Raw genomic sequence first — 20,916 nt, 5'->3', positions numbered from 1 at the left:
CTCGACTCCACTACAGTCTAACATAGTCTGTTAAATTAGACTGTGTAGTGTGTCTGTGGCTTTTAAAATATACAGAAGCGCTTCAAGAGACCGGTTGAAGAACTCAGCACATGAGGAGATATGCCTCAAGAGGCCTCACTCAGTAAGAGCTGGAAGCGTACTCTCCTGGGAGGGAGGTTTGTGGTTTCGTTGGTATTTAAGGGACAGATAAAAAAGCACACCTGTAAGACTGGGAGATTTAGGTGACAGATTAATTTGATGTTTGTAGCTTGAGTCATTTGGAATTGCTTCAGTTTAGATGCTTCTGCCGCAGTTAGAGATTTGTAGTCTCCTTTCCTGAGACAAAACAACTGGGGTATAATTTAAATGACTTTGCTAAACCCGAAACCCTATAACCCTCAGATTTCTCCAGTCCCAGTCTGTGCTAGCCCACTAGACCACTGGGCCTCTGCGGAAAATGGAAGTGCAAACATGTGTACTTGTATTTCCTGGGTTCGGGATAATTTTGTATCTCCTGCTCACATGGAGTACAGTATTTCATAATGGTATGTATAGTGTTCTGAGCTGAAAGAAGTATTTATATGGAGCCTCTCAGAGGTATGCCTGGTATGAAAACCATAAGTGATTTGCCTCACTGGTTTGTTTAAAATTTTCAAGCATAATGCTGAACTAACATGGATTTTATTCACTGGCTCTCTTTACAGTGGAGAGAAAATGACCATGTGGTAAATGAAATAAATATACTGGACTTGATCCTCATAGCAAGAGAGGCCTGTAATGTTTATGTTAAAAGGTGATCCTCTGTTCCTTCTGCTTGGCAGAGGGCCTGGATGTATAATGAGGTATTAACATGTGTCAGATCTTGTTTCTCCCTAGAAACTGGTGTTGTCTTATAACACTTGGGTTCTATTTATTGAAATGATGACACACTGCCATGGGTGCACCGATGCATACCTAGCCAGGTGCAAGTCTCCGTGAGAGGCTGATAAAGGGAGTGGCCATTGGAACATTAAGTCCAGATTTCCTGACTTGTGTGTGATGAAAATTTCAAATCCAGTGTGGAGTCAAAAGCAAGTGAGAAAAAAAAAATCATTGCTCTTTGGAAGAAAAACATGTCATGTCAGCAATATTAGAGGATTTCTGTGTGCTGATATAGATTCATTCATTTTCTCTAGTTTCACTATAATAAATAAAGTATTTCATATGCTGAAGTAGACTCTAAGACACCATCCAAGTGAAGATTATTCTTGATACCTGCTGAAAACCTCCACATATGCTTGGATTGGATCCTAGCAGAATGGATCATAGGCTTGCCTGTGTGTCCTTAAACATGTCCTTAAAACAATACTTCTGATTCTTCTTGGGAATGCATTGTTTGCCCTGGAAGAGAGTCCAGATGCAAAATAATTTGATTTTTTGTTTTGTGTCTAATGAAGAAGAAAAAGCCAAGCTTGATGAGGATGAGATAGTATTGTCAACTAATTAGTCACTTACATAAAGTGAGAAATGAAAGCTTTTTCTCTAGAAACTTGTTTAATTCTTTTTGGTTGAAACTATCTTCATCCTGCTTCTTAGGTAATGCAGTCTCAACATGATGAGAGGAGAGGAGCAAGTCAGGCTTGGTATGTTCCTGACAAGCAAAATCTTACAATTAAGCTGATTAAGTATTTAATTGGTCAGCTTTGAGGATAGGGTCTTTAATGGGATATAATTTTATAAGTTGCTTCTTTCTAAAAGGGGCTGGAGAGAAGATGATGGAAATCCTTTTCTAAAAGTCAAAGATGGAATGTGATGGAACTGCTTTACTTCATCTCTGTGCATTCCCTAACTGGAGCAGGCATTGTTGCTGGGCTCAGGTGTCCCAGAATGCAGTTTTACTCGCTTGAAAACCCTCACACGTTCAGCTCAATTAGATTAATTGCCTTCCTCACCAGAATTCACAATGCTTTGCAGTTTAGCTGCAGTAACTGTTAGTTCTGCAAGTAGAAGTTACTATTACTGGCCTCTAACAGGCCATGGTTTCTTTAGAACTCATGTAGAGGAATTTTTAACAGCCATTCTACCCAAGACAGAGTAGAGGTTAGTAAATCTGTCCTCAAGCTGAGTTTTCTACTGGCTGTGAAACATCTGCATGGAGAAGAGAGGTCTAACTCTGTATCATTTCTGTGTGGCGCCACCATGAGTAATTAAGTAATTCCAGGGGTGTTATAATGAAACATGCTATTGTCTGTATCTCCTAGAGTTCATAGAGTATGTTCTATATTCTTGATTTCCTGATGGAGACCACTGAGCTGAACCCAGACTTTTGTCCATTGAGAATTTACACAGAAACTTACCATGGGTGAAATCTGATTATATCATCAAGGCCAAGCAAAAGTCAAGGACAGAGTCCTGTCCCCTTGAGTTGTGTTCAGCAGTATTTCTGACACAACAGAGGGGGATTGGGCACTCTTAGTTTTTTTCCTCCTATTCCCCAAGGGAAGGCAAAAATCCCAGCCTATAAGATCATCATTTGTAGGGTTAGACATTGAGTGGATTTCTGAACCGAATTCTTTCCAGAATCCTAGCATTGTGGGAATTCTCAGTTACTAATCTCTGTCCTTGAAATAGATAAGTAAAAAGGGAGTTGGGGAAGCATTGTTCAAGCATGCCTAATTCAGGTCATTCTGATAGGATTGGGGTGTGTCTTCAACATAACAGTGATGATAATAACACCATTTACTTAGTTATCAAAGGGTCAAATTATTTTTTTAAGATTTCATTTATTTTTGAGAGAGAGAGCACGAATGGTGGGAGGGACAGAGGGAGAAGCAAACTCCCCACTGAGCAGGGAGCCTGATGCAGGGCTCGATCCCAGGACTCAGATAATGAACTGAGCTGAAGGTTGATACTTAACCAACTGAGTCACCCAGGCACCTGTTAAAGTGTCAGATTATTTAGTAGTTAGTTTGACATGCTTTAGTTCATGTGTTCCTCACATAACCCTGATGGAGGTGAGGATAGGAACCCTTTAATACTGCTTATTTATTCAAAAATATTTATTCAGTGCCTACTATGTGCCAGGCTCTGTTTTAGGTATTGAGGATACAATTAGGAGCAAAACAATAAAACAAATTCCCACTTTTGTGGAACTTCTATCCTCACTGTAGGGAGACCAAAAAATAAAGGAAGTTATGTTGGGCAATGGAAGTGCTATGGAGAAAGGTAAGACAGGACAGGGGGTTAGGGCATGTGTGGAGGCAGGGGGAGCTTTGTCACCAGACTTATATAGCCTGGTTGGGAAATCACTTTGGTGAGAAGACATTGAGGTAATGGCCTGAAGGAGATAAGAAGGTAGGGAGGGAGATCTGCAGGAAGGCCAGGGGGGTTGGAGTGAATGAAGAAGAAGGAAGTGGGAGACGAGGTGGGGGTGTGCACATGTGGGCCAGCGCAAGGATTCTGGCATTTTGTCTGTGGGAGATGGAGAGCCTTTGGGAGTTTGGGCAAGAGAATGACATGATGGACAGACACTTTAATAGCATTATTCCAGCTACTGGGTTCAGAATAGATTGGAGGGGACAAGGGTGGATGCAGGAGACTGACTGGGGAGGCGGGTGGCCGTTGCCATAACAGAACAAAGGTACTGGTTCTGGACTAGGATGGTAGCTTTGAAGGTGGTGTGGAGTGGTAAGGTTCTGGGTATATTTTAGAGGTAGAGTCAAAAGGTTTGGGTTTAAGGCATGAGACAAAGAAAGAAGTCAAGGATGACTCCAGGGTTTTTGACCTGAGCAACTAGAAGGACTTGGTTACCATTAATGTTGAGAGGGTGACTAGGAAATAGGTTGAGGGCTAGAGAGGCAGATGATGACCTTCATTTGGGCCATGCTATTGCATTTGCAATGCCCATGAGTCCTCTAAATGATTACCTCCAGTGGGCAGTTATTGATACTCCAGTCTGGAATTCAGGGGAAAGGTTGGAACTAAAGATAGACATTTAGGAATAGTTGGGGGTATAGGTGGAACTGAAACCACAGGGTGAACAGAGCTCCTCGGAGGTGAGACTCAACAGAATGGAGAAGAGGTCAGGGGTCGAATCCCAGATACTGGGACAGTAAGGAGCCAAGACTCTGGCTGAACCAGTAATGGAGACGGAGAAGGAGCAGCCAGGGAAGTGGGAGGAAAGCAAGAGGGGACCAGCTGGAAGCCAAGCCAGAGTGTTGCAAGGAGGAGGGATGATCATCCCCTGTCAGAGTTACTGCAGGTCAGATCTGATTCCATCTATCAGTCATAAACGGAGACCACAATAAATGACTCACCAGGGGCCATGGTGGGGAGACAGCTGGGCTAGGGCTCAAAGTCAAGTCCAGTTTCTTTCTGCCAGGAGAGGCCTCTGGCTGTACCTGACCTTTGTGTGCTTATTTGAGGTCATCATGCACTTGGTGTGTTGTATTGTCAACCCTGCACTAGTCCTGCACAGTTCTTTCGGCGCTGTAACCCAGGCTTAATATGAATATTCTGTTCTCTCAAATCTTTTATATAAATATGGAATGGATGTTCATTGTAGGAAGATTGGAAAAACAGATAAGCAAAAGGAAAAAAAAAGTTAATATAATTAATAATAATTGCACCACTCAGAAGTGACCATACTCACAAATTGGTGTATGTCCTTCTGTGCTTTTTTCCAGCCATAGATTGTGGACATACATGTTCTTTTCAAAGGATTGATTCTGTGCTAAATATATTACCTTTTTTAGAAGCTTTTAGAAACCCATAGTCTGTCATGAGTATCCATCATGGTATACATATTGTGTAGTTGTTTTATATTTTTTTTTAGTATCGTGGGGTGCTTGAGTGGCTCAGTCAGTTAAGTGTCTGCCTTTGGCTCAGTCATGATCCCAAGGTCCTGGGATGGAGCCCCGTGTCATGCTCTCCGCTCAGTGGAGAGTCTGCTTCTCCCTTTCCTTCTGTGATCTCTCCGGCTCTCTGTCAAATAAATTAATTAATTTAATTTTATATATATTTTGTGCCTAGATATCTATTATAGTTTGCCAGGGCTGTGGTGTTAAGATATGATCTAGATGTGATCTAGAGATCACCTATAGGAATTATTCAACCCAGATATGGGAAATGATGATCATGGGAATGCTCAGTGAGCCCTACCATGTGTTAGGCACTGCTACCAACCATTTTATTTGTAATGTGTCACTTATTTCTGACAACAGTCCTCTGAGGGGGAGATACTTTTATCTCTGTTACTGTAGTTGAGACACCAAGTGCGAGACCCTTGGTCATGGTTGGGATGCAGCAAGGATTGGAGCTGAGATGGGCTTGGGCCCAGTCCATCCAGCTCTAGGGCCTACAGCATTCTGCACTATCCATCTCTCATCCCTCACTGCATTTTCATATTTGACCCCCTGCTCAGCTAGGCCATTAGCTGCCTGCCTCTCTATTGCCTTCTCAGGGGAGCTGTGTAGGCAGGAGGGTTGGAGGAAGCACCTGCTGGAAGTGGGTTTGGTGACACCCGCTTCCCACCCAGAGTGGCACCACTGCCCACCCCAGTCACTGAGATATGTCTGCTGAGGTGCTGTTTGTCCATCTGTGGTTCATAAGACAGCATGTAGTAAATTAGGATTTTATCCCTTGAGGTTTACTATGCTAAAAAGTTCTATGTCTTGCAGCATCCCTAGTCTGTTGATTCCCTTAGGCCTTAAAAAAAAAGTGACATTTCATCTCATTAGTTAAATATGTGTTTGGTTTTTTTGCAGATTGTCAAATATACCAGGCACACACTTTGAGCGGGCTTGAACTTAAATTATGTCAATATCTTCTGTGATTTCTTTTTCAAACCTTCTTGTGCATCTCAATTTTGTTAGATATCCTTGTGGTGAAATAAACATAATATATAACATGTAATCTATGTAAATAAGTAATGCATAGGGTATGGATGGCATATAACCCTGTGTCTGTGATACAGATGTGATTCATATAGCATATAGCAGTAGTTAAAATGTTGACAAGCTGCAGTGGCAGGCATATCAGATTAATTGTGTTTGAAATCACAGTTCTGGTATTATTTGCAAAATTAATGTGGTACAGTGAGAATAAAAGGGGAACTCCTGTATTTCCAGTACCCCTGTTGTTACTTGCAAAATTGGGGGACTTGATTGTTCAGTTCATTAAGTCATTAAACATCACACTTCAAAGCAATACTGAAAATGCAAAATTTCATACAGATTACTTCAGTATTATTCTCTTTTTAGGTGCTCAGAATCTCTAAGGAACTACTACCACCAACTCTTATGGGTTCAGTTCATCCATTCCAGTTTTTCACCCAGCAGAGAACACAGTGCTTCCACACAGATGCCCCATACATACCTGCTTATTGGTGTACCTCTGATCACTTTGCACAAACTTGGTCTAGTTATTCTCGTAATTCTTCACTTCCAGGCAGACCTTTGCTTTTCAGAATATTGGCAGGATATTTTAAAAGGAGTCATGTTTGTGATGATCTTGTGACCCTGTTTTCTTTTCCATTCTCCTACTCCCTTAGGTTTGTGACCAGAGTGGTCAGAGAATAAAGGCACCTCTGTGGTGGATTTTTTTCTCTCTCTTTTTTTCTCTGTGGCAGATTAAGCTAAATTGAGCTCTTTGCTAGGAAACTAGTCATGCTGCTTATAGAACCTAACATGCCATCCCTAAAATATGGGCCAATAAATGAAAGTAAACTTGCAGAGTCATCCTTTGCATTTGGGTACTGAATGAGACCTAACTTCAATGCCTCTGAATGTTCATAAACCAGAAACCTCCTCATTCAGTAAGAAATATATCTTGCTAGTTACATGTACATGAGTTCCACTTTGACAATCAATAGTTTCAGAAAGAAAACATTTTTAATGTGGATTTGTAGAGTTTACTTTACAGAAGTTTTCAGCGAGCCCAAGATGCTAATCTAAAACCCAGAGTTCATGTAGGGATTGTAGTTTATAGCAGTGCTCTCATGTGTTGTTTTATAAGTCCTGGTTTATAGTTTATTTTGAACTTGATTTATGAACAGAAGTATTAACTCTCAGTTACTAATGCTGATGGGCTTCTCCACTCATCCTCTCTTTAGAACTTGACTTTCTCCCTTTTAGTAAATTGGGAGTATGGAACATACTGTCTATTTCTCTTCCTTCCAACATTGGATTTCAGACTAATTAACAGAATGAAGCAAACATCTTTCAAAAACTTGACTTTAAGTACTTGGATATATATCATCAGAACTATTAAAAAGAACAGGATGTTTAGTGTGCTTCTCCTCCCTTAGGGAGCACAGAAACTTCTCTTGGCTGTTCCCAATATTAAGGCCGGCCAAGTAGAGTTCTAAGCACCAAAATCTTGGAGACTAAAAAGCCGAGTCTCTTTGTAGGAAAGTGAAGACCCCTTTCTTATTCATCAGTTCTGTTTTTGTCACTGGGTGGCTTTTGAAAATATGTTAAAAAGCTGTTCCATCTTGTATACTCCCTCTCCCCCATTTTGGTACGATTCCAAAGCTTAGAAAATTTAACCTTTCTAAACTGGAATTTATTAGCTGTAAAAAATGCTTTTTAGTCTTGCTGAGGTTGTGAATAGACAGTGAAAATTACATAGAACTTTTTTCAGTCAGTCCAAATACAGGTTTTCTTTTTTTAAGTCCCAATTCTTTTAGCATTGAAATTTGGGTGTGAAGGTGTGTTGGCTGAATATAGGATAAAAACAAGATATTGGGGGCACCTGGGTGGCTCAGTCAGTTAAGCATCCAACTCTTGGTTTTAGCTCAGGTCCTGGTCTCATGGGTCATGGGATTGAGCCCTGCATTGGGCTCCATGCCCAGTGGGGAATCTGCGTGAGATTCTCTCTCTCTCTCTTCCTCTGCCCCTCCCCATGCTCATGAATGTATGCTCTCTCTCTCTCTCAAATAAATAAATCTTTAGGAAAAAAGAAATAAGACATTAGACATTGGACATTTGGATAAAGTATATAGTGTACTTTTTGAATAGAAGAGGAGAATTTCAGTTCCATCAATGCAGATAATTCCCATGTTATTCTAAGTCGTGTTGGCCAACATGTCAGCAGTAACCAAATCAGGGGAAAGTGGGGCTAGCAGCCCTCAGTTCTGGTCCTAACTTTGCCCTATTGCTTATTAGGAAAAGTTAGAGTGGTTCATGGCTGCTTACCATGGCCAAGACAGACAGAGCAAGAGTGAGATGGAGAGAGAGAGTCAGAGATTGGACATTTAGTTAAGAACATTTAGCTCTGGTTTGTGAACAATATCAAGAAAGGAATCTGGGCATGACTAGGGGATTTTCCTTTATGGACCTTCCAGAAGCACTGGGAACAGTAAGTGCTGCCCTCAGAGTTTCCTGATGATTAGGTGAAGTACTGTGTGGTATGCTTAGCATGATGGTGCTGGACGGGACATAAATATGTAGTGTTAGCTTTTGCCAGGATCATCATCATTTTTTTACCATCAAATGCTATATCGTGAATCCTGGCATTTCCTTATCCAGTGGGACATAGTGTGAAGCATTCCCACGTTCAAAGGAACTAGAATCTAGGTAGAATCTAGGTATGCTTTAGTTAAAAGGGATCTTGAAATAAAAAGTGAACTCTGTTTTGTTACAAAATGGAATTTACATTCTACTAGAGAGATTATGGTTAGTGGAATTCATTTATTAATGTCAGTTGGTAATTCCCGAGAACCTTTTACAGGGCCGACATGTAGCTAAGTGCTCAACATAGGAAAATGAAGAAGATAGATCTGGTCCCACACTCAGGGAGCTTAGATTTGCCTGGCACTAAAGGTAGTAAAGAGGCAGTTGCAATTGCTGAGTAATTGCAAGGTACAGCATCCTCTGGTGCCTAATGGGTGCATTTAACTCAGTCTCAGAAAGTCAGGGAAAGCTTGCTGGACCTTTGGCTTTGACCTGAAGGAGGAAGCAGGAGAGAGGAGGAGGGTGGAATAGTCTAGCACAGAGGCAAGCTGAGCTTTGGCCTACAGCTGAGAGAGCACAGTACATTGGAGGAATTAAAGGACCTCAGTAAGGCTGGAGTGTAAGGTCAGGGGCAGGGAGAGGTAGGAGAGGAGGGAGCACAGGAGTCTGGGAGCCTTTCTAAGGAGAGGGGAAGGTAAATACCTGTAAGTAGAGCCGTGCCACATTTAGGGTTGCATTTCAGAAAGATCATTTTGGCCACCCTGTGGAGGCTGGGTTGAAGGGAGGCAAACTGGAGGCAGAGAGACCAGTCAGAAGGTGTTTGAGTGCCTAGGTGAGAGGTTGATGAGAGCTTGAGCCAGGAGGGTGATGAATGATGAACACAGTAACCTCCAGGGTATCATCTGCCCTACATAGCATTTACTGTGCAGGCGTTGTTCTGAGTGCTCATATATATATTAACTCATTTCATCCTCCCAACTATCTTTGGGGGTGTGTACTATGAATATATAAAATATTTTATTCTATTGGGCAGATAGAAAACTGAGGGCCAGGAACTTGCCCAGTCACATAATTGTAAATAGCAAGAGACTGTTCTTGATTGGATTGGAGACACATTGGGAGGAAGAATGACTAGGGCTTGATGATCCTGACATGAAGATTGAGGGTGAACAAAAGTGATGCCTGGTCTCTGGCCTGGGCATCCAGGTAGATGCTGATGGCCTTGACTAAAATGGGGAATATACGATAGAGCAAACTTGTGATTGGAAATAATGAGAGATCATGTGGATTGTGACTTTCCAGTAGAATCCCAGCATAGCTTTGAGCAACAGCATCACACTGGTGGGAACTGACACTGTAGGAGCATATAAACTTGCCCAAAGGGAGAATCTGTGCACTCAGAAGAGCAGAGCCAACAGCTGAAAACCAGGAAGAAGAGGAAGGATACTGAGGAAGATGGCGGAGCTGAAGGGTGAAATGGTGGAGCATATGCACGAAGCTGAGGATAAATGGGGTTTCAGGACGGGTTGATGGATTCTCAGTGTACTGCACTCTGCTGAGAAGTTTAGTAAAAATGAGGTCATTTGGTGTCTTCCACTAGAGCACATTCAGTGGACTTGGAATCTGAAGTAGAAGGTGCAGTGGGTGTGGGGAGGACTGGGAGGCAGGCAGCCGTGTAGACCGTGCTCTCTGGAATTGAGGCTGGGAAGTAGAGAGATAGGGAAGGTTTTTGTTTGCTTATTTAAAGATGAGCTAGTAGGTGGGTTTAAATATGGATGGGAAAAGATGCTGATGGGGCCTCACCGCCCCCGAGGAAGTGGAAGGAGATGAGCATCTGAAGGACAGCAGGAAGAAGGAAGGCAGGGTGTAGATGCTGGAATGGTGCAAGCGTAGGGCAAAGAACTGAGGAACGTGCCATCTAGTGGCTTACTCTTCATGGTTGGTAGGCAGCAAGGTTGTCTGCTGAAGATAGAGTGAGGTCAGATTTTCGGGAGTGGAAGAGATTGCTAATACCTGCTGCCTAGAATGGGAAGCGGATCCAACCAAGAAGTGGAGGGATGTGGGCAGTATTATTAGAAGGAAGGCAACCTGATGGAACTACTTTAAACTAAGGTAGAGTTGATTGATTTGTTAACCCTTAAAAACCCCAAGGTTCTCCAGCCAATAAGGTATTATTGAACTTTACTTTCTTTGATTTCTATTATTAAAAGCATACCAAACAAAAAAATCCAGATTTATTAAAAATATAGGTTTTTTTTTTTTAAACTGCTCCCCTTCCCTGAAGATTTTTTGTTTGTGTGTTTGTTTGATTTTTTGTTTGTTTGAGAGAAAGAGAGGATGTACATGGCAGAGGGAGAGGGAGAGAATCTCAAGCAGTCTCCATACCCAGCACAGAGCCCGATGCAGGGCTTGGGGCTCAGGGCTCTTTGTTTGTTCTCACCACCCTGAGATCATGACCTGAGCCTAAACCAGGAGTTGAATGCTTAACCAACTAAGCCACAGGTGAGCTTCCCTGCAGATTCTTAAATACTTCCCTAAGAAACCTTGCCTGCCAGCCTCTATTCAGTATCTAACTGGTGCAGTATCACCCAGTACAAAGAAAATATTTTAGACAGGGAACCTGTAACTACCCAGAGAAGAAGTATATTCAGAAATAGAACTGGCTGCACGTGTACCCCTGAATTTTTGCCCCTTTAGCACTTCTCGTTTGCATAGGTCCCCATCCCAACACAGCTGATATCATGTCATGATTAAAAAAAACGAAAGCTAAAAAAAAAAAAAAAGAAAGAAAGAATTGCCATCTCCACTGTAACTCTGGGTTCCAGCTTAAAACCTTCATCTCTTTGCTCCCTCCACCTCTGCCAGGTGGGTGGTAACTCACCAGCTTGCCTTGACTTTGGTCTTCACTCAAAAGCCTTATCCCCAGACGCATTCCAGGAGGTATCCCATTTAGCCACAGACTCCCATCTCTGCAGGATTCTAAACTCCGAATCCCAAAGCTCAGACCCCTGCCCCACTCACTCCAACCTTTGGGGCATGTCAATGAGGAGAGAAGCTAGAAGGGGCAACACCCAGTGTATTTCTCACAGGCTTTCCTTAACTGAATCCTCTCGCAACTTGTTTGCGCATAAAACCAGTGTTTTACTTAAATGACAGTAAAAGATAGTTGTTCATGGCCTGTGAGTCTTGGGCAAAGGCTATAACAAGGAAAATTAGTCTGTATTTGGCAAATGAAAATGCAGCCTACGTAAATACGTATGCCATCTTATTTTAAAAAGAAAAAATACCATTGGTTGTGACCTGCTAACTTGATTGACCTAGTATTTGAAAAACACTAGCTTACCCTTGGTTTTTAACCTAATTGTTAAATGACACAATAGAAAATTTATGTTTTCTTGATACAAGAGGATTTAAAATAGAAGACACATAGTGGTCATTCCCACTCGTGCAAAATCTGGGGTTGTCAACACTTTTTTTTTTTAAAGATTTTATTTATTTATTCATAGAGACAGAGAGAGAGAGAGAGAAAGAAAGAGAGAGAGGCAGAGACACAGGCAGAGGGAGAAGCAGGCTCCATGCAGGGAGCCTGATGTGGGACTCGATCCAGGGTCTCCAGGATCACACCCTGGGCTGCAGGCAGCGCCAAACCGCTGTACCACCGGGGCTGCCCAGGTTGTCAACACTTTTGAAGTCAGCTTTGTCACATGTTTATTCACATTTACTGCCACCATTTAAGGTCACACTTAAGTTTACTTGGGAATAGTTGCATAATAGAGGAAAAAGCATAGAGCTAGTAATCAGGGGAGCTGGGTGCAAGTCCCCTCTGGTTCCGAATGAGCTGTGTGGCCTTGAACAGGTAAATTTTACCTCTCTGTGTTCACATTTTTCTCTAAGCTGTGTCCAGACTAGATTTTTGGTTTATATATATATATTTTTTAGTTACAGGATTCTTCAATTTATAAAATAGCTCAGAGACTTAAAGAAAAAAAAATGTCTACAAACCTAGCACTGCTCAAATATAAATATTTTTTTCCAAAATCTGAACCTTTCTGTGCTGGTTCTTTTCTAGTATGTGTTAAAATACATACTAGAAATTTTCTAGTTAAAAATTCAAATTTCATAATCAACTTTGAAAGGAGGCGGGGGGGGGGAATTTAATCTCCTATGGCAATATGATTTTATTTCATATTCAAGTGTCCAACATATTTCGTGAATTGACACATTGTTTCGTGAAAGCTTCCTTTTCAGGCAGCAGTTGTTGCATTTCACCAGTAAGTAGGTCAGTAGGTTGGTCGGTCTTAATGAAAACCTAAAAGGTTGAGGTTTAGTCCCAACTCTGTTAATTCAGTATTTTATAACATGGTGCTGGTGAGACAAGTTCATGAGACTAGCAGCCTTCATGTTGGCTTCTTTATTTCTCCAGCCATAGGGACACCATTTCTGAACAGTGCTCTCTCTAGGGAATGTTCTCTGCTCTAGGCCTACCAGCCAGCCTCTTTCTCCCTGCTCAGATGTTTGTCTGTGGTTCTGGGTTTCCATCATAAAAGCTGCATAAAGACTTATTTCCTTCAAAATGCATATCTCTTTCTGATTACTAATCTTTTCCCATGTGTGCATTATCTGTATTCAGTTAGAATCCTTATATGTTTGTTTGCTGTTATTATCAAGTGTTTGCACACTGTGTACATGTGGGCTTTCCCAGCAAGACTGAGTAGTACCACTTGGTAACTGCTTTTGGAATAGATGAGTGAATGTGTGAATGAGCTGATGTTGCTTGATTGGATGCCTAACTCCATGCAAATCCATTACTGGAAGTAGAAAAATGATTTGACATTTATGAGTGGGCGAATGATATCATCTTTGTTTACCAGAAATGTGACATTACTCTTGAAGTTGTCACTTGTTTTAGGGTAGTCTTTTATAGTAGTTTGCTCAATATTTCCATTTCTGTCTCCTTCTGGGCACATAGTAGGAACACACTTGGCTGGGATTGTATTATATGATTAGTTGAATCAAGGTGGCTGGGTTGGTATGATTGGTCCCAGCCAGTGAGTTAGGAAATGATGTGTACCCCATCTAGGCAAGAGCATATAATCACCAATATGAGGTTCTGTGGGGTCCCCTTCTCTCTCTTGTCTGGTAACTGACAACTCTCAGTGGTCAAGTAACGTGAGCAAGAAATAGCTAACCCTTGTGGGTTTGGGGATTGTTTCTTTGCCAAAACTTCTCCTGACTGTGCAGTATTCTTTTTTCTACTTGGAGATTATAACGTGTATTATGTTACATGACACAGCACAGTAGTTAAGAGCCCAAACACAGAATCAGAATCAGAGTGCCTGGGTTTGATTCTTGGCTCCACCATGTACTAATTGTGTGAACTGGGGGTAAAGCATTAACTGCTGTGTGCCTCAGTTTTCTCATATGTAAAATTGGGAATTTATTAATAATGCCTATAGTATGGAATGGTTATGAAATGTGATGTGTTAATGTTTGTAAAGAGGCTTGGGCTATGGTGAGTCGTTTGTTGAGTAAAACAAATTAATGTATCAGAGAGTCGTGGGAGAATGTAAGGAATTTGCCTATTTGCATGAAGGAAGGTTTAAACTTCCTTCAAAGATGGCCTGTAGGAGTATCTGGCTGGCTCAGTCAATAGAGCAGAGGACTCTTGATCTCAGGGTTGTGAGTTCAAGCTTTACATTGGGCTTAGAGCTTACTTTAAAAAAAAAAGAAGGCCTGTAAAGCAGGTCAGTGACTAAGTCAGGCTTGTGACTTGGGACCAACTTTGCACCTGCATCTGGAACTCTGAACGCTTTGGAGCCCATGGCAGACTGGGGAGCCCATCATGCCTGTGCAGAAGCATTTGGTGCCCCAGCTCAGTTAAGGAAAGTTGCTATGTGGCCACTGGGGGGCATAGCATTTCTAAGCTTTACTTCCTTCATGTCATTGTCCCAGTCCTCTGGCCAGGAGACCTCTCAGACTTGTTCCCATCTCCCCACACCTTGCCTTCCTCCCTTTTCATTCAAGGTACCTGGAATTCCCCCCTCCTTCCAGAGCCATTCCTGTGCAAATTTTGGATACCTGTGATTTTCTCTGGCTCTATTCTCTATAAACATCCAGCTCACAGAACTCTCCCATTTTTTACTTCAGAACAAAATGTAGGTACATGCATGTAAGTTCATGTACCTGTGCTGTTTGTTCCATTGTGTCCATGTGCTTTAGTTCATCTATTTTAGGCAACAAGCTCTGAGGCAAGGATTTGGCTTAACTCATTTATACAGAGCTTAGTAAAATGCTCTGTGGAATGAGAGACACCTAATAAATGCTTTAGACTTTTGAATGATGCTGTAATCATTTTAATGGAGGCTGATGTGTGTGTGTTTAAACAAATGGCATGTTTTCCAGCAACATTCTGGCAAATTAGCAGCTTCTAAATGAAAAAAAAAGTCTATACTTAGAAAATGAATTTTGTAAACTGCAGTAACATGCAGTTATTTATTGCTAAGCTGATTTAAGCAGAGGCTGAAATGCGGTGGTGAAGCCAACATTTAATTTTTTTACTGACTTTGTTTTCTGAAGAGTTGGTTGGCATGACAGGGGTAGGTAGGAAAGCGGGGCAATTTAAAGGCGTTATTGTGAGTTTAATACATATTTTAAAGAGTTGGTTAAAAAAAACCCTTTATATTAGGTTAGCAGATGTGATTTGGCACCACCTCTTCCCACACATGTGCCCTTTTCATTAGGAATGTGTGCCTGATGTGGTGCAGATGGTATTTAAGCCACTTAGTAATATTTTCCACAACCTGTTTTTAGTAATTAGGCTTGAATTTGCTGGTTCAAAATACTGCAGTGCCTTTTGATAACTTTGTCAACTAAGGAACTTGAAATGTGGTCATCGTACCAGCAGAGGGCAGTGTAAGTCAGTGTTTTATTCGTAGTCCCCAACCTGCTGCTTGGTTTCCACACTGGAGAGCTAGAATGATCCGAATCTATTTGAGAGATGTGACTTGAGGATTTTTTTAAATGACTGATAATGACAAAGTTTTAAAAGTCTTTTGTTGACTGTCCTCTAGTAAGAAAATAAGTTGTCTAGAGCAGATGTGAGCTGTAATTTTATGAATTTAATTTTTTCCTGATTCTTCCATCAGCCAGTATGTGTGACTACGTGGAAGGTATAGTCCTTCTAGGGATCATTTCATTCATGCACTTAGAAAACATAATATTTGGTTTGATGAGAGTTTTTCTTCAGCAGACCGTTGGCTGACTGAGCCACCCAGACGCCTGTTCCACTGTTTTTATGACAAGGGAATAAAGTTAAAGGTCATTTTTGAGTTTTTTGGATAGACTTCTTCCTTCCTGGGACTTCAGATATATTTCTGGGTTTTTATTCCCTTCTGCCTTCTTTAGTCAATAGCAGTGGAGGAAACAGGGCTTTGTTAGAAGACCGTGAACAGAAACATGAAGAAAGGGAGGGTGGACGTGGTGTCCTTGCATGGAAGGAAAGGCTTTGGATCTGCTTGTCTCGATTTCCTTCTTCCAGAAAGTGCTCTGCGCTGAATGGTTCATTCTTCCCACATGGCCGTTAGGTGACTGCTTTTTAGCAGATGGTAATCTAGAAAGAGTTTATTAACATGTGTAGGCTCACAAACAAGGTAGCTGTGTTTCTAGGACAGAACCCCAGGCCCAGCCCCAGCCTCTTCAGGCCTTTCAAGCTGCAGTGTTGTCTCTAGAGACAGTGGGCTAAGAGATGGGGCCTGGAAAGAGCGTGACCGCTGTGTTTGGCAACCTGGTCCTTCAGTTTCTGCCCTGCTGGTTACCAGCTAGGGAACCTTGAGACAAATGTGGCCTTTATTCTGGGCAAACATTAGGGATCTGTGTTAATGGAGAAAGGGCGGGATGGATAGTGAGTAACCAGACAGCTATTAGCTTTTAGATTCTTTCTTGATGAAAAAAGAAAAACATGAACATCTATTGCCACAATAGATGCAAATAAAAGTTTGACTTCTATTTCAAAGGACTATGGGCTGACTTTCACGTATCATCGTGTTTTCTCTTCTTGCCACATTTTGGATATTTACACAATTTTCCTACCTCCACAATGTGAGGACATTTATCATTGTCTGACATGATCTTATTTATGTGTTTACATGGTCTCCTGCTTTCATTGCACAAGAATGTAAGTTCCAGTAGGGAGGGGACCTTGGTTGGCCTTGCAGGTGTCTCCACATTTGTGACGTGTTTGTCGTGCTTGATAAATATTTGCGAATGAACGGATGGCATAGTGAAGAGGAAGGAGCAAGTTTTACTGGACACTGAATTCAATCTTTCCTCTCCTGCTTCTGCCACCCACTCCTTGCTGTGTTGTCAGGAACCCATTCTAAAAGGCGTCAGTGTTATTGGCTTCCTTGTAGGCATGACCATGGGGGCAAGAGGGGCATGGGGTGGGGTTACAGCACCCAAAAAGAAGGGAGCAGCATCTGTCGTTGGGGGTGTGCTCTGGGCTCAGAGAGAAGTAGAATATGCCACTGAGCTCCTCCATTTCCCCTGGAATATACTGGGGCCTGCTGACTTAACAACTCGCCAGCAAAACAACCCATGAACTCACAGCCTGGTAGACCTGATTGGATTTTAGCCATGTGAAAGGGTCATACACCAGGAGAAATTTTTAGCCAATTGGAAAGAAGATAGCTAAGTGATGACCAATAAAGAATCAGTTAAAAAAAAAAAAAAAAAGAAGAATCAGTTTTTTTCAAAGAGTTAGGTTTGAAGTTATTTAATCAGTTATTTAATCAGTTTTTTGTTTGCAACACCACCACCACTGATTCTAACTAGTGGTGGGAGCTGGGGGATAGGGGGCGGTGGTGATGTCAGATATCGAAACATCACATTAAAGAATGTTTTTGAAAGGATGTGCCCTTCTATCTTCCTCCTCAAATACATGTGGTAACTAGAACTAGAGCTACCTGGAACTAAAACATCCTATAGAAATCCTTCAAGAGACATTTTTTAATAAAGGGGTTAAAATGATGTGAATAAACATCAATTATTGGCCTAAGAATGGAAGTTTCCAGAGAGAAATTTCTTTTTTCTTTTTTTCTTTCTTTCTTTTTTTAAGATTTTATTTATTCATTCATGAGAGACACAGAGAAAGAGGCAGAGACATAGGCAGAGGAAGAAGCAGGCTGCATGCAGGGAGCCCGATGTGGAACTCGATCCCAGAACTCTCTGATCACGCCCCGAGCCAAAGGCAGACGCTCAACCACTGAGCCACCCAGGTGTCCCCAGAGAGAAATTTCTAAAAAAAAAGTTCTATGAGCTATTTTAAGTTATCCCCCCACCTTTTATAATATTTTAAAACACTTTCTGAACACACAATAGAATGGCAAAGTTCAAACTCCATATATTAACTAAGTGAAAGCTTAAATCAGCAGATATCATTTTTGAAAATGAGATCTTTTCATTTCCTTTTTTTCCTACTTTGGCAATGGTTGGTAGACTCAGCTTTCTTTTCCATAAAATGGGATATTAGAATTTATTTTTTTAAAGATTTGTTTAGTTCCTTTAGAATTTAGAGTATTGTTGCCAGATTAAAAAATATATATATTAGAAACTAAAATTGAGGGGTACCTGGGTGCTCAGCTGGTTAAGCATCTGCCTTCAGCTCAGGTCATGATCCCAGGGTCCTGAGATTGAGCCCCTTGTCTGGCTCTCTGCTCAGTGGGGAGCCTGCTTCTCCCTCTCCCTCTGCCTGCTTGTGCACTCTCTCAATCTCTCTCTCTCTCTCTCTCTCTGTCACATAAACAAATAAATTTTTTTTAAAAAGAAACTGAAGTTGATAGTTTAAATATTAACTCCAATCCACTGGATGTCCTTTATATGTGTGTAACTCAATATTTACTTATATACATAGGGCCACATAAAACACTCCACATATGCCCCTGAGGAGAGGACAAAGAAGTTCCTAAAATCTTAACTCCTTCTAACTGGAAATTGCATGTTGCTGTGTGTTCTTGTGTAATGAAGGCATTCTGGCAAAAAATTTCTTTCTTGCAGCAACAGCACTTGAACTTCATGAAACATTATTTTGCTAAACTGATTTTACAAGCTTTTTGCCTACTGGCATGCTGAGGTAAAAGATGAGTCCTTTCAAGTCCATCATCTAGGATCCAAGGACCCTTATAATCTAAAACAAGAGAATATTTTCTTGGTTGGGCCACACACACGCTGACAGATGTGGATGTTGCAGTATATTTCTGAATTTTAAAACCCCTTTTAAAATAAATTTTATATTAAGTGTATTTCCCTTTGATCTTATTATACGTGTGTTAAATCTTCATTTGGGATTCATTTTTTTCAGGTTAATATTACGATTTTAAGAGCATACAAGAAATTAAAACTTTATTTCCTTGTCTCTAAAAGTGGATTTAATGGGAATAATACCTACATTTAAAAAAAAATCTAAACTATTTTAAAAATGCTCTGAGTGGTGAAACTTGTTATGGTAGTACATTTGGGGCAAGGGAAAACGCTTCACGAATACCTCGTTTAACAACTGTGGTTTTTAATAATCGGGAAAAATAACATGACTGTTAGAGGGAAACATTAAATATTCATGGAAATATGGACTTGTGTTTGAGACATAATGAAAACTTAAAGTTTAGGGAGAGGGAATAAAGTACAACTCTCAAAAGTATATATGAATACTAACTGTTATTTCACCTGATAAAATTAGAAAAATAATTCAAATTAATTTTTTTTCAAATTAATTTTTAAATAAAACAGATAAACATGCACACAAAAATCCATGAAATAGGAAAAAAAGAATGGCTTGAATAGCAAAAGAGGAAGACAAATAGGAGATGAGGAGGCGTGGTGAAAAGTCAGGCAACTTGGCTTCATTCCAGTTCCATCAGTGACTAGCCTTGTAGCCTTGGGTCCTAGGCCTTGTCTTCTCCTCTGTGGGAAGGGAGTAATAATACTTGTTTCAAAGGGTATTGTGATGCTCAGATGGGGTGATTCACATCTAGAGTTTTTATTAGTCTTTGCCTACATAGAATAGAAAATGTAAATGTTAAGAGTGCATTGCAACCCTGAAATAACCTTCCTTTTGGCGAGTAAATTGGCTTAGAATTTACATTAAAAGTCAACCGTAGATTCTTATGTCTTGATTTGGCAGTGTTTAAAGTCTGAACAATAAAATAAAGAATGGGCAAGTAAAGTAATTGTAGAAGAAACTAATTTGAGGAAACCCCAGTATTCACATTGCATTCCTATTGGACATAAGCATCTTTGATAAGTAGAGCAGTTTGTTTTCATCATGATGTAGATGATGGTGACATTGAAGGTCCACTGAGTTCATAAGGTGTGCTAGGCCCTGTAACCATATAGAGGCAGTGTCTTACTTAGTACTCACTAAAGCCTGATGAAGAAGGTTTCATCATTAAACGCACTGACAGTTAAGAGGTTGGGTAATTTACTCAGTATCCACAATGAATGTTGGACCTGAAGCCCTGGCAGGCTTACTTTGGAGCCCTAACTTATTTTATTTTTTTTATTTTATTTTATTTTATTTTATTTATTTTATTTTTATTTTTATTTTTATTTTTATTTTTATTTTTATTTTTATTTTTATCTTTATCTTTATTTTATTCTATTCTATTCTATTCTATTCTATTCTATTCTATTCTATTCTATTCTATTCTATTCTTTCTATTCTATTTATTCATGAGAGACACAGAGAGAGAAGCAGAGACATAGGCAGAGAGAGAAGCAAGCTCCACGCAGGGAGCCCAATGTGGTACTCGATCCCAGGACCCCAGGATCATGACCTGAACCAAAGGCAGACACTCAACCGCTGAGCCACCCAGGTGTCCCCGGAGCCCTAACTCTTGATTGGCATTGGCACCACAATGGATTTGGGGGTGCCTGCCTGTGGTTATATTCTTGGGGACCCAAATCTAAAATGGGCTTTTTGGTCTGAATAGTATAATTAGAACATTGAATTTGTTTCTTTTACTACTATTTCTCCTCCTTCTCCTCGTTCTTCTTTTTCTTCGTCTTTTATAGGAGCATAGTTTTGACAACTGGTTGGTATGCGTGTAAGGAAGAGGCTGTAGCTGCTTAAATATGTGTTAAGCTTCCGTAAATATCCAATACTATTATTGCTTTAGTGTCTGTATTATTTTCTTCTCCACTGTTGCTCCCTGGAATGTATCCAAATGGGATCTATATCATGGATAGCATTTTCATTCTTGTTGAAAATTGGTGGTTGTTGACAACATGATGAATATACATAGTGCTAATAATTTGACAGATTTCCTAGTTCAGAGATGTTAAATTAAAATGACCTAAGAGAAAGGGATTAATATGGGAATCAAGCCCCTTAGTAGTTTAAGAAGGAGTTTGTCTGTAGATTATATAAACTCACGTAAACAACCATCCCTGCTAACAAAAGAAACACATGAGGCAAGAGGATGCAAATAGTGAT

At 40.7% G+C, this 20,916-nt stretch overlaps 1 protein-coding gene across 2 annotated transcripts in view; it reads left to right on the top strand.

Annotated features, from left to right (window-relative positions):
* The window catches only part of JAZF1 (JAZF zinc finger 1), a 336,143-nt gene that overhangs the window by 72,854 nt on the left and 242,373 nt on the right, over positions 1-20,916 (top strand). The window contains exon 1 of one of the 2 annotated variants that reach the window (XM_038557197.1): positions 27-142. The exons of the other annotated variant lie outside the window; for it this stretch is intronic. Within the exon in view, the coding sequence (XP_038413125.1) occupies positions 121-142 (22 nt within the window). The 5' untranslated portion in view covers positions 27-120. Of the gene's footprint in view, positions 1-26; positions 143-20,916 lie in introns of those variants that run through there. 2 annotated transcript variants of the gene reach the window in all.

This window comes from Canis lupus, chromosome 14, assembly GCF_011100685.1.
Source record: "Canis lupus familiaris isolate Mischka breed German Shepherd chromosome 14, alternate assembly UU_Cfam_GSD_1.0, whole genome shotgun sequence".
In the NCBI taxonomy this organism is placed as follows: domain Eukaryota; kingdom Metazoa; phylum Chordata; class Mammalia; order Carnivora; family Canidae; genus Canis; species Canis lupus.
Note: the sequence above shows the minus strand (reverse complement) of the source record. Positions and strands in the feature narration are given on the sequence as shown.